Source organism: Ictalurus punctatus, chromosome 14 (genome assembly GCF_001660625.3).
Source record: "Ictalurus punctatus breed USDA103 chromosome 14, Coco_2.0, whole genome shotgun sequence".
In the NCBI taxonomy this organism is placed as follows: Eukaryota; Metazoa; Chordata; class Actinopteri; order Siluriformes; family Ictaluridae; genus Ictalurus; species Ictalurus punctatus.
Window position 1 is genome coordinate 18,700,086 of NC_030429.2, and position 14,215 is coordinate 18,714,300.

The 14,215-nt window shown below is 38.5% G+C and overlaps 1 protein-coding gene across 2 annotated transcripts in view; it reads right to left on the reverse strand.

Annotated features, from left to right (window-relative positions):
• mafb (v-maf avian musculoaponeurotic fibrosarcoma oncogene homolog b (paralog b)) overlaps window positions 1-14,215 on the reverse strand; it is a 72,638-nt gene extending 58,423 nt beyond the window's left edge. The window contains exons 1-2 of one of the 2 annotated variants that reach the window (XM_017485074.3): window positions 12,816-14,215; window positions 6,261-6,328 (exon numbers count right to left, since the gene is read on the reverse strand). In XM_017485074.3, the coding sequence (XP_017340563.1) occupies window positions 6,301-6,328; window positions 12,816-13,792 (1,005 nt within the window). In that variant the 5' untranslated portion in view covers window positions 13,793-14,215 and the 3' untranslated portion in view covers window positions 6,261-6,300. Of the gene's footprint in view, window positions 1-6,260; window positions 6,329-11,273; window positions 12,041-12,815 lie in introns of those variants that run through there. The other variant, XM_047159835.2, reaches the window with a different exon arrangement.

A 14,215-nucleotide genomic window follows, 5' to 3' on the forward strand; every position in this document is an offset into this window, starting at 1 on the left:
CACAAGCCCCGCTGCTCCCCTTATCACTCTTTTCTCCTTTCTCTCATGAAAATTTAATCAGGCATTTAAGATGAATCGCTATTGCTGAGTAACCGTGCTCTAATCCAATGCAAACGTTGCTTTTTTAGCGGAACGTGATACAGGTATCGTGGAGGGGAAACCGTCCAAAAATCAGCACTGAACGGAACAGAAATATATTCTCTTACTCTTCGGTAAATTGCAAATATGCACCTAATTGTCATTTGACAAATGCATAGGCTGATTTGTGTTACAGATGGACTAGAGGGTTCTTTCAGGCTTAAAGCTCTCTGTGTTTCCAGGAGCTTGTGGATTTTTTTTTTCTTTTAATTATTAGATGGACAGTGTGGAACATTCCAGAAATGTCAAGGAAGTTTCCTTACTTTTGCTAGTGTTTACTTGCTCCATTAACACTGACAATATGGTGACCAGTAATAGTCTGTCCATTCTGTCCTTAGTGACTGTGTCTACTCTGAGAACAACAACAGGCTATAAACAATATATAGTACAAAAGCACTATGCCTACTGTATATAATGTCATTGTGGTAGTCCAAATATTGGTTAACAAGTTCATGGGAAGTAGTCACTTTGATGTAACACTTCACATTACGGCTCCCTTACCTGGAATTATTTAACACGCTATTAAACATGAGCAAACCATGTACTTCAGCAATAATGCACCATATGTAATCTTAATGAAGCAATTGCCATTTCATTGTATTGATTGACATAAAAAGCAATAATAATAATAAATTTAAAAAAAAACTCCAAATAAATCAAATGATCGACGTGTGCATCAACCAATGTTCATACTATGAATGAGTAAAATGAAGCCCATAATGACCAATATGATCCAACACCTTAATGAACATGTTTGTAGTTGATAACTGACAAAATTCAGAAGTCAGGCTGAAGAGAAAGTTGTAATATTCATCCATAGACACCAGAATTCAGTACAATATCAACGTTTAGGACATGCTGCAATTCAATTTTTTGTAAGTTAAGTAAACTAGTTTTTAATAATAGGCTGGATAAAAATTAGTCAGGACTATTAATAAAAATGTGTTAAATATTTTATTTTGTTAATTTTGCCTATGGTTTATTAATACTGAAGTTTATGGTTTGTTGACATTATCTCGAGTAAATGATGTTAGCTGAGGGTAAATATAAAACATTACCACTATTTTAGTGAATTTATTTTTAAGTATGTGTAAATAAATTGTTTGTGTAATTTATTTACAATTTATATATATATATATATATATATATATATATATATATATATATATATATATATATATATATATATATATATACACATATATTATTCTCTTACCCCTGACTATAGCCAGTCAAAACATGTTTGCTATCTGAAATTTGTTTATTTATTCCCACACTGAAGCTACAGGGCTAATGTTATTTCAAAGTAAGGGAAACATATCTATCAGTTTAACGCCTGCTGAAATGACCACACACACGCCTCAAACTGCACCAATTAATCTCCAGTAGAATTGCTTATGTGGCGTCTAACACTGTACCACACTGTATAACTGCACGTTTTCTATTACAATGGAAAAAAGTACATCACGTCTAAAAACAGCAGAAGCAGCCATCTTGAACACAAAAGCAAACAAATAGTGTGGTATCACTCTGTGCAGACCTTGGTAAAAGCCCAAAGATTAATTCGATTTTAATACAAATATATTCTACTATCTTATTTTACACATAATAAAGTAAATTAAAGCATGTAAACAGGTATCTATAAGCTTATCTTACCTTGTTAGCTAGATTAGCTCAGGTATTAAAGATTAAAAAGCAAACTTTCAATGACAAGCATGCCTAGATTGACTGACTACTTTTGGAGTAGGTAAGGAATTGTGCAAATCTCACTTTTGTCCAAACTGTTTGTTAAAGCATGGTCGCCTAATTTATTTGTTAGATTATTCATACTAAGTAGATGACAGTTATGCAATTCAAAGCTGAATATAAGGACACATGTTTGATTACCCTTGGGTAATGATTTTCCATTGCTTATTTGATTCCATTTCAAACACTATATTATCTCATGAAATGAGATAAAATGAATGAGAAACGTGAGGTCATGCCCTTTCTCCTATTTCGTTTGTATGCAAAAGTGCTAGACTCTTAGTTAGTGCTAGACTCCTAGGGGGAAAAAAAGTCTTCACCTTTCTAATACACTTCATTGTACACACACTTACTTGTATAATGCTTTCACTATTATTGCCACATCTAAACACCTTTCTTAGAAAGTCTTCATAAATGATGTTCTAATGACTGATGATTACTGTGAAATCTCCACTTAAGTCACAGATTGTAATTCATATTACTCTTTCATTTATAATTAAATATTGCCAAGCTACAGTACCATCTCAACTGAATTAAAAGCAGTACAGTCCATGACCACGCACAGGACCAGTGTGTGACTGTGTTTGTGACCGTCCTCAGAGAGAACACTGATTTAAAATGCATAGCATGTTACAGAATATTTGATCATTAATAACTCTAGACAGTAACAGTTTAAATGTGTACTATGTGTTATCGGTAATTATTTATTAGGAAGATGTAGACGATGTTGTGCGTGTGTGTTTCTGTGTTTGTGTGTGTGTGAGAGAGAGAGAAATAGAGAGGGGGGGGTCTGGAATGTGTAGTGTATACAATAAAGGACAAACTGCATGTTTGTTGATGGCTGTGTGTGTCCATGTGTATTTTACATTTGAGTGTATATTTCCGTTTTGTTATGTGGACGTATGTGAGCTTGCATATGAGTTTGTGTAAATGCAGGATTTTTCAAAATTAACCTTATTACAACAAATAAAAAGCAATAAATGGCAATACAAACTCTCACAAACCAAATAGGTTAAAAAAAAAAAAAAAAGCTGCCCATCTGCCAACAAATGGGGCATGCATGAGTGTGTGTACAGGAACCACATAATGGGCCAGCAGCACGCGCCTCAGTCCTCTCATTGCCTTATTTATTTATTTCTGTTAGTTAGTTCCTGCAGAGCACGCAAAATTAATGTCAGCCTGCAGAAAATAGACATAGAAACCTAAAATTCAGCACTTTCTGGCCAGAGAAGTTATTTATCAAGCTAACAAGGGGGGAAGAGGCACCCTGTTCCTCCAGCCTTGCCTGGGAAATATGTGCCATTAAATTTCCAGCTTTGGGTTTTGCTAGTGCTAGAATAAAAGTGAGAGTGTCAGGGAGAGCAAAAGAGGGAGGGATGGAGGGATGGCAGCGAGAGCAATATGGATGGTGCTCTCATCTCAGACACATTCATCCTCGGCTGGGTTAGACACAGATGAACTGACCAGAGGGCGCAAGGCTACTTATTGTGCCTCTACACAGGGACTCGGAGACGAGTAAGGGAGAGCGCCAGGGTGCAGGTCACTAAACACAAGCAATACATCCCTGTACATCTTAGTTACCCCTCTCTTCCATGAGAAAACACAGTTTCTGAGATTGGGACAGACTGCTGGATGAATGTTTCTCAGCCTTATTAACATATATATATATATATATATATATATATATATATATATATATATATATATAATTTTTGTGCATTTCCTCTTTCATTCATAAGTTTTGTTTGTATACACTGTATTATATTTCTATTATCATTTTCCCACATAGTGCTACAACACACATTATTTGATCCTCGTATCTGAGCTCAGGACAGATTTCTGGATGAAGGTGTTTCAGTGATTATGTGTCTTACTAGCCGATAAGCAAGTCTATTTTTACTTCTATTTTCTTCACTGTAAATGTGTATGGACAAATTAGCAAGTCGTGATTCTTTACACTTCCTTACTACACTGTCTTTGATTTCCTATTATTTGATTCTGCTTTCATGTCTATTCTGCATATACACTGTTTCTTAAAGAGCATTTCACTCTCTATATTTGACCATCATATGTGCGGTGGACATCGCTTCTCTGGACACAGAATTAGTAATAAGCTGTGTTGATCTCTATACTACAGCATGTCACACTGGTTTGATAAAGCATTTATGAATAAAGACAATGTATTTAACCCAGTATAAATCTGCAGGTCCTGATATTTCTCACTCTCTAGTAAAACTACTTTTTTCCTACAGTTTTCCTATTAGTTTCACTGTCGTTACTAAATAATTCATACTAATCATTGAAAAATGTGCTTTATAGAGAATAACTGAATAATAAGCTGAGATGTTGAGGGTGTTAATAATCTTTAAAATATGTCCATAAAATAAATCATTACAGTATAAAAAAATATAAATATATAAAAACACAATAATTTATTAGGAAAATGGCAATAAGTTCCCATTTGAATTTAGTGAGAATTACATTTGCTTGATTTTCCTATGTGATTGATTGTGAAACTCCTGCTCTGTGCAGTTGGTGTTTTTCCTGTCTTTGGATTAGCCATGTGGAAGGGCTCTCAAGCTTATTACAGAATGTGAGCACACTGTGACATTAATTGAGCAAGTGCTCACAATGTGCCTGTGTGTGTGTGTGTGTGTGTGTGTGTGTGTGTGTGTGCGCGTGTGTGCATGCGTGTGTGCGTGCGTGTGTGCGAGCGTGCGTGTGTGTGTGTGTGTGAGTGTGTGTGTGTGTGTGTGCGCGCACGTGTGTGTGTGTGTCAACATGCTGGGCTGAACTGGGCTGCAGGCTGTAGTGGATAAGGCCATGATGTATGTTAGTGAGTTATATTTGTATCTGTACGAGGAGAGAGTGTCTTCAGGAGCCCGCCGCTAAAGATAGTCATGTTCGTGCTTGTCTTTGGTTACGGTTCACAGCTTTAACACACACACACACACACACACACACACACACACACACACACACACACACACACACAAATTCAGATGCACAGCAGGTGCTACTCCACTGGAACGAAAGAGCAGGATTGACTGTGTCCCCTCTTTTCAGAGAGCAAAAGAGAGAGAGAGAGAGAGAGAGAGAGAGAGAGAGAGAGAGACGCAGAATGATATTCATCCTCTCCTCTGTGGGTGACCTCAGCATCGTGTCCCAGAGTTACAGTAGAGAAAAGTGCTGCACTATGCAGGAGCTTGCCCAATACTGTCCTATCATATTCATCCTCTTGTCACATGCTCAGAATATGAGCACAGCAAACACACACACACACACACACACACACACACACACACACAGAGTTTCTGTCATTCTAACACAATGGCAGTCTCTCTCACAGACATGTAAGCTTGCTTGAATAAAGACACACAGGATGTTTTGTAATGTGTCTATCTACTTCAGGCATCTGAAACACTGAAGTGATAAAGTGAGCATGACATTACTGCGTCTTAATCCTGGGCTGTAAACAACACACGCACATAAACTGCTTCAGACGCCCTGTTTTGTCCACGTAACCTTTAAATAAAGTTCAATCCTGAGAGCAAGAAGAAGGTCGATGGCTGTTTCAGTTTCTCTGCGTGGGAGACATAGAAGCCTACACAAAAACTGGACTAGACCATTCATGGTTCTCACGTCAATCTATGATGAACAACTCTATTATGAAGTTAGTCCCTAATCCACATTTAAACTGGGGCCTGAGGCACCCTGAGTGTCCTGAAGTGCCGGTCAAACTATTTTTAATTAGTCAGAATAACCTGTCTGTCATTTAAAATACAATGCAAACCACCCCACCATGCTAGAAAATAGTTCGCTCCAAACATTTATCACAGCAAATGTTTAACACACAACCTCAATCAAAGTGATTTTCTGGGCAATGAATCTGTTAATCAAGAGCAATTCTACAGTCGGGGTGCTCTTATTTAAGAGCAAACGTGTCTAAGCATCATTTTCCAAAGTATCGTATTATTCCTTTTTATTATTTTATTAATGACTTAAGTAAAACGTTATGGCAAAAAATCTGTAGTATAAAACATTAAAGTGTTTCAGATTGTTTAAATATTCGAGTGCTGGGTTTTAAAAATGTCTTTCTTTAAAAATAAGATTTAAATATGAATATTTCTGGCCGGGGTGATTGACAGCGTATGTACTTAAGATCTTCAAAAAGGTTCCTGAAACACCGAGAACTCATTCAGGAAAATATACTGACGTTAAAAATACAGATTCCAAAGAAAATTAGGGCCAATAATCACTATTGGTGAAATGACCAGATGACGACTTATAGCAGTTCTAAGAAATCAAATAACCTTTATGAGATTGAAATATAAAGATATATAACGGGAAATATTAGCTAGGCTTTGCAATCTTACCTCAGACTGCAGGGGTGACGATTAGGACTCACACTTCATATCACAGGTGCAGAAATTTTCTTGACGACCTACAAAAACAAGAAAAATTCAACTTGAAGAGCAGTACTAAACGAGAGGCATTCATCAGGTAATAATTTAATACATTTTTTATAAAAAAAAAAAAAGTACAGAATACAAACGTGTGCAATATATAAAATTGTGATTATGGAATACTGAAATTAAGATTCAAATATCTAAACTCTTTAGCAATCCCCTGATTACGTATTACAATTTGGCTCTCCTTGTTGATATGTGATCATTTTAAATCCACTCCTCTACTATGAGAATTGTATCAAGGTCTGTTTTTGTTATGCTACAGCATTACTATAAGCTGCTTTCAGATTCAATTTGAACAACATGTTAGATGTTTACATTTCATTAATCATAGAAAAACAGCGTCGTTATGGCTGAAAACAAACCCAGTGAGATCAGGATGACTGTTTTTGCTGTTATTTCTGTGGTGTGGTGTGCTTGTTTGCCCTGAACCGGCAGCTGTCGCTAAAAGTTTGTCGCCATGGTCTCGTATGGATTGACGTGTCATGCCTGCTTAAGGTTACTAAGCTCGCTTTCAAAAATAGCTGTAACTGTTGGCCAATGACCACATTTAAACCACCGAATGTGTGAATACTCCAGGCTGGTGCCTGAGTGCTGTAGAGGAGGAAGTTATCGATAGGAGAAAGCTTTTCAGACATGCCAGGATTAAATATTCCTCTAACTGCTCTGCTCTGCCCCTGCCGGACGTGACATCACTCAGAGGGTCGAGACCCTTCCCTCGCTCTCAGAGAGAAGAAAGAAGAGACAGACAGAGAGGAGGGGAGAAGAAAGGAAAGACTTGGGGAAGTGTTGTACTGTGGGGTCACCTTGCACGGCTGGGAGATCAATGTCTCTTTGGCTGGCTAAGGAGAAGATGCAGGAGAAAGAAAGAGAAGGATGGATAGAGAGATAGAAAGAGAAAGAGAGTATGACTGCAGCTAAGATATGTTGGCAGTAAATCACCGTGCCGGCTGCACTGAGATGCAGGTATAACACGGAATGGGCACAAGGCCAAATCTTACAGTTATAAATGTGACACATGAATACACACACACACACACACACACACACCTTTAGGCATGTACACTTTTTAATCATTTGATTTGAATTTAGCCCTCATTTTGAATCTCATAGCTGCACCAAGTCTATCATTTTCCACCTGCACACGTCCTTGTACTATTCAAATACAACTACAAACACAAAAAGATACAATACGAATAAAATTCATTATTAATGAATTCAACTACAAATTATTTTGTATCAGTAGGTCAGTATTCATAGTTTGCTATATCCACACACACACACACACACACACACACACACACACACACACACGCGAGTTCTCTTATATACTTCACTCCTTCAAGCAGTCATAGTCCTGGCTGAAACACATTTTCAGGATATAAACATGACATCTTTAAAAAATACTGCAGCAGACCGACCCTATGCTGGGGCAGGAGGGAGAAAAAAGCTTAAATTATTAGCTTTTCAAATAAATGCCCTATAACTCAGCGCGTGAGCCGGGTCGAGGAGAGAAGCAGGCATGTCGGTGAATGATGGACACGCAGCAGTGGGGACATAAACTCTCCTCTGTTAAATCACTTTAAATGGAAATGTTTAGTGGCAGAGATGCAGATGAGCCTGGACTGTTGGCTACTGAGATTGTTTTCTAGCTTTCCAGCGCTTATTTATTTATTTATTTATTTATTTATTTATTTACTTTTAATCCTCCTCTGTGCACCGGCTTCACAGCATCAATAGAGCTCACTAGAACGGAACATACATGGGAAAAAATTCAATGAAATCGTTTAGGTTTAATTGTACATGATTATGCGGAGGGGGAATTGTCTAAAATTGTGATAATTGATTCATTGGTAAAATAAATAAATAAATAAATAAACTAAGCTGGAAGGTGATGAATAGAGGTACGTAAATAAATGAAAGCATGGTGTTTATCATATTGTTATAAACTTTCCACATGGCACAGAATATATTTACTAAATCACCATGATCTTATTTTATATATGACATTATTCATCTACAATTAATTTTAACCCATGACTTAACTTGAGATAGATAGGTAGATAGACAGAGAGAGAGAGAGAGAGACAGAGAGAGAGACAGAGAGAGAGAGAAAGCATTGATTCCAACACCGACACTCACTGATATGATTACAGATAATATCCTTTACCTTAATACATGTAGATGATTCAGATGCCAATATGCATGAGTGGAAGTGTGATTTCTCATTGTTGGCCTTTGATGTAAGAGACCAATATAGTGACAGAAGACAACTGTATTATCAGTATTAAACTAATCACAGCTGCCCGTGGCCAATGATCAGGACACATATGGTGTCAATATTCTGCTTGTGATTGAATTAAGCAGAATACAGTCTCAAGAGTATGCAATTTACAACTACTGTAAGTGTGTGTGTGTGTGTGTGTGTGTGTGTGAGTGAGAGAGAGAGAGAGAGAGAGAGAGAGAGAGAGAGAGAGAGAGAGAGAGAGAGAATATGTGTATGTATTTACACCGCTAGTTATAGGGCTGAAACATTGGGAAAATATTATGAATATAAAATAAGGAACTATTAGTTACTTAATTCAGTGTTTTAATGAGCAGGACAATTTGTGTTCACTTTAAATCTGATGTTTCATATCCACATAAAATGATAGTCTATGTTTACTTATATGTGCACATGATTTTGTTTGCATCATTGACCAGTCTGTTAAACCAATCACATTAAAATGGATAATTACCACCTAGGTCCATGAAGAAAATATTCAAAAGAGGCAAAGGTAATCTATCCCATAGAAAAGTCATGAAAAAAGCCATGAAATCAAAAATGCCATGAAATCCCACCTGAATTAAGTGTTTTTATCTGCTAATATGCTAATACCCAATGCATTCCTAATCCGTATAATTAAATGCAAATTAAAGTGATGTCATCAGACTTGGAAATGACATCACAAGTCAGCAAGCAGACCTATTGTAGTATTGATTCAAAACACAAAAGCTCCAGCAGTATTCCCCAGCAGGAGGATGTGCATGCCACAGTTCTAGGATACAACACTCCTGTAATTAAACAGCACTACATATTGGCCTAATCAGGAAGAAAAGCAATAAATTACAGCATGCCGGCCTACAGTGGAAGCTGGCCAATAATTCATCATTTTAAAGGAGCGAAAACAAGGTCTTTTCTTTCCTATTAATCACACAGGAAATGACTGCATGTTCCACAGGGCAGAGTTGTGCCCACGGCCTCCAGGCTGCTGGCACCCAGCTGAGAGCTGAACTTCACTGCGCTGAAAACCTCTCGGACCACACTTAATCCTGTTCACTAGATTTACTGCGCAGAAGTCTGTACGTATCTTTATTAAAGAAATTCAGACACCGAAAGACAGAGAAAGACAAAGGCGGAGACTGTGGGTGAATGTGTCCGGCTGCTGAAGGATACTTTTATGTTGTACTATGATCAATACGTCAAAACAATGGACAAATTAAACCCATATTAAATATGTTAGCTTTTTCTTCAAGGTGATCAGCACTGCAATGCCCTGATCAACTCAAGATCAAGGAATTTCTAATACTGCACCCCTTAGTTTCACAACTAAACACAAATCTATCATTGGCCTACTCCTATACAAAAGCAAATGCATTATATGTATTGTTAGACGAATAATATTACCAACATGCTCTAATTGAGTGTAAAGTCTAAAAGAAAAAAAAAATGCAGTCCCATAATATGCAGCAAAATCAAGTAAAATATATAGATATTTTAAAAGTAGCCTAGTGGTTTATCATTATTTTCATGAAAATCAAGTACACTGAAAATCTTATTCTAAAGAGTGTAGGTTTTGTGCTTTTAAGAGTTAAATGTTTCATGTCATGAGGTCATAAATGTTGATAAATGCCTCGTGCTCTTTATCCTCCTCAGCAGGCTCTATAGTGGCTCATTATGAAAATGTTCCCACGTTATCTGTTTACATTTTATTAGCCAACACGAATCGGCTTTATTTCGGAGAAAAAAAATAAATTAAAATATCTGTTCTGAATTAAGGGCGATTTACAACAAGTTTTGAGCAGCTCGAGCGACTATTAGGAGCTACTTTGTAAATGAATTATTAACCGCGGAGAGCGAAGGTCAGTCGCTATAGAAGAAAAAAATAACTATATACATCAAAGCACTCAGCTGAGTTAGACCACTGTTATAAAGATTAAATAATCACGATTCAGTCCAAAAGATCACCCCGACCAACTTTTTTTTTTTTTTTTTTAGAAATATATTACACACCCAAGTGTATTCAGAAGCCTCCGGCGCAATAACAGCATGCTATGTAGGCCTCTTTAATAATGATGTTTAAAAATCCCTGAAATACATCATGACATCATTACAAAAGAAATGCACTGATTTATAAAGCGTTAAGGGAAGACGCACAGAAACCAAAAACATAACAAGCGAAATAATATAGGTACCAATAGTACTAGCTACTAATAATAATACTAATAATAATAACTAAAATATAAATATTGTATGATAATATAGTTATGTTACCGTGATTATTGTATAGAATGCTATATAATATGCTGTTATATTGAAATTAATAACTAATTCTTAAAACAAAACAAAAACAAAACAAAAACTAATCTACGTGCCGGGCGGCAACAAGTGCACCAATCTGTCTCGACCACAAAGTCGCTTAGCTTTCCGAAAATGTACACGAGTCAAAATAAATAAATAAACAAAAATCTTAGTTAAATATATGAAACATTTTAATCGTTGAATTTGACTTGTTTCAACTAAAAGGTGTGTTGGTGAAAAGCTTGCCCATGCTTTTCTCGGCGCAGGAGCAGGATTTTTATAGCAAAGCCGATAAGATGGCGAGAAAACTAACAGAAAGAAAATGATGAAGAAAAGAATAAAAGAGAACAAAGCAGCCGTTTTTATAGTTATAAATTTATTGATGAAGGGTATGTCGATGTTGAGGTTTAAAGGCTACAGTCAGTCCCTGCCATACAGTTAACAGTATAACGCTGGCTACAGGTTTAAATGTCTACTGATGTTTCATAAATTGGTATTATTTCACTTCATTGCATAAAGTTTTTTTTTTTTTTTTTTTAAATCTGGGATTTACCATAAATAAAAGTTTGAGGTTGCTACAAATCTATTAATACATTCTATTTATTTATTTATTTTTGGAAGGGCTACTTAAGCAAAATACTGAAAAATAAACTTTTTTTTTTTTTTTGATAACATCTCTCTGTTTACAGACACAGATTTAAAGAAAGAAAAATCAAGGTCAATCTTAAATTAGGATTCGGATTAGGATTAAACTCAGTGATCCAGTTTAGTGCACTGAACTTGTAGAAATGTCAAATATGTACCCAATCAAGCAAGTGCTAATTTAGCATATAACTGCTTGTTACAACCTGTAGCTTATTGAACACACTGGATGAAAAAAAAAAAAAAATCACACATTCAATAAAATGATTTCAGTCACGGTGTAAAATAACTGCACAGAATGTAGCATAGATATGATCTCAGCAATACTTCTTCATTCATGCCACATTCGCCATACATGGATGTTCTGCCCAAAAAAAGAAATAAAAATCCATTCTGAGCATTTTCCAGAAGGTCTGATTAAATCACAACACTCAATGGAGACATGGTAGAGGTTCATGTGCGGAGGATGGAGCTCACTTTTTTGCTGCAAGTCCCAAAAAAGTGGACACACCACACGATGGAGGATGAAATGTACCGCCGAAGCAATCCAAAAAAAAAATAAAAAAAAGAGTTCATTAAAAAGGCAGTAAAGTGGGAAACGCCGTCGACCAACATGACCAGCATGTGGAAGCGGAAACCCTCTATAGCCTATTATAACAATGCACGATAAAAATGTTGCATAATTAAAGACTTTTTTTTTTTTTTTTTTTTTTTTACAAGATATGGTTAAGAAAGGGGCAGTTGGGGCAGACAAAAAAGCACACATCTTACTTGCTACACAACACCAGGTTGTATGTAAAGGCGTTTATAACACGCTCATAATTGCTCAAATGTACATGTAGTTATGATGCAGTAAAGTTTCGTGCATGCGCAAGGTCCATGTCCTAACCGCATATAGACATAAAACAACACAAGCTACTGAAAATATCAGTGTATATCAAAGTATAGTGTGTGCAGAGTGTCAGAGGTCTAAACCAGTATTAACGACACATGAACCGACACGTAGTGAAACCTAAGAAAGCCTGAAACTGATTCCTGTGTTCAATTATTATTATTAGAGAAAAATAGGCTACGTCAACAAAAAGAAAAAAAAAAAAACAGTCAGGGTTGTCACTTGCCATTTGTGACTTGCTACAACACCTCATATTCCAACAATAACAACAAAATATAAATGAATTGCGTGTAAAACTTTTTTTAACACGTGTGTCACCGGATGAAATCGCTTCTCTATGAAGTGCCAAAAAAAAAAAAAAACTCACATGAAAAACTCCGGGGAAGAAGGGTTGTTGTCGCTGCTCGAGCCGTTTTCTCGGAAGCCGTTGCCGATGAGCTTCTCGTATTTCTCCTTGTACGCGTCCCTCTCCCGCATCAGCCTGGAGATCTCCTGCTTGAGGTGCTCCACTTGCTGGATGAGCTGCGTCTTCTCGCCCTCGAGCACGTGGCGCTGCTGCACGCGCTTGAAGCGGCAGGACTGCGCGTAGCCGCGGTTCTTCAGCGTCCGCCGCTTCTGCTTCAGCCGGATCACTTCTTCCTTGCTGACGCCGCGCAGCTGTCGGTTGAGCTCCCGCACGGACATGGTGACGAGCTGCTCGTCGGAGAAGCGATCGTCGAGGCGCGTGTGCTGGTGGCTCCCCGGTGCAGTGCCGTTGGCGGGCGCTCCGGGCGCTCCGTGGTGCGCCGTGGCGAGGTGGTGGTGGTGATGGTGATGGTGGTGATGGTGCGGATTGCCGTTCTGCGCTGCCGCCGCCGCGATCACGGCCGAGACCACGGCGGCCGCCGAGCCCATCTCCTCTCCGGCCACGGTGCCTCCTGCGCCCGCCGCGCCGCCGAACTGCTGCCCCCGGGTGTAGCCGTCGAAGCTGGGGAGCTGGTGGCCGCTGCTGATCAGTGCCTCCACCGCATCCTCTGGGCTGAAGCCCAGCGCCTCTGGGTTCAGCTGCTGTTGGTAGCCGCTCATCCAGTAGAAGTCCTCCAGGTGCGCCTTCTGCTCGCTCCCCGAGCCCGGACTGGGCGCCGAGAAGCTTGGCGAAGGAGGAACCGAGCTGCAAGGCGTGCTCATCGGGGTGGAAGATACGGATCCGCCGGCGACTGGGCGGCTGCACTGGCTGATGCTGCGGTCGGGCTCCACCGGCTCCTTTTTCACTTCAAACTTCATCAGATCGAAGTCATTAACATATTCCATGGCCAGGGGACTGGTGGGCAGGTCGGAGTTGCTCATTGCCAGTTCTGATGCCATCCTTTTGCTGTTGACAGTCCTCCAAAGGGGGTGAAGAGCAGCTGTCAAACTAGTCGGGTTCGAGACGGCGTGAGCCAGCGTGATTTCTTTATTTAATTCTTCAGAACCGTGAAAAAAAGACTGTCGACTTTGCGGCGAGGATTTATTTTATAAATTATTGCCTATGGTGTGTTTTTTTTCGCCTCTCACGGAGGACGCGTGAGAGCAGCGCGCGCGTTTCTCCTGTTCCTCTGTCTCTCTGCGGGCGAATGTCGGTGCGACTGAATTTGAAATATTTAACACTTCATGGCTTCGTTTTTTTCTCTCTCTCTTTTTTTTTCTTTCTACAATTGCGTAAAACTGAGGAGGTTAACGTGCATGTGACTGGTAAATTGTTGCTTTGCTGGAAAAAAAGAGAACTGCGGGCTCGTTGTAGTTTTTAAA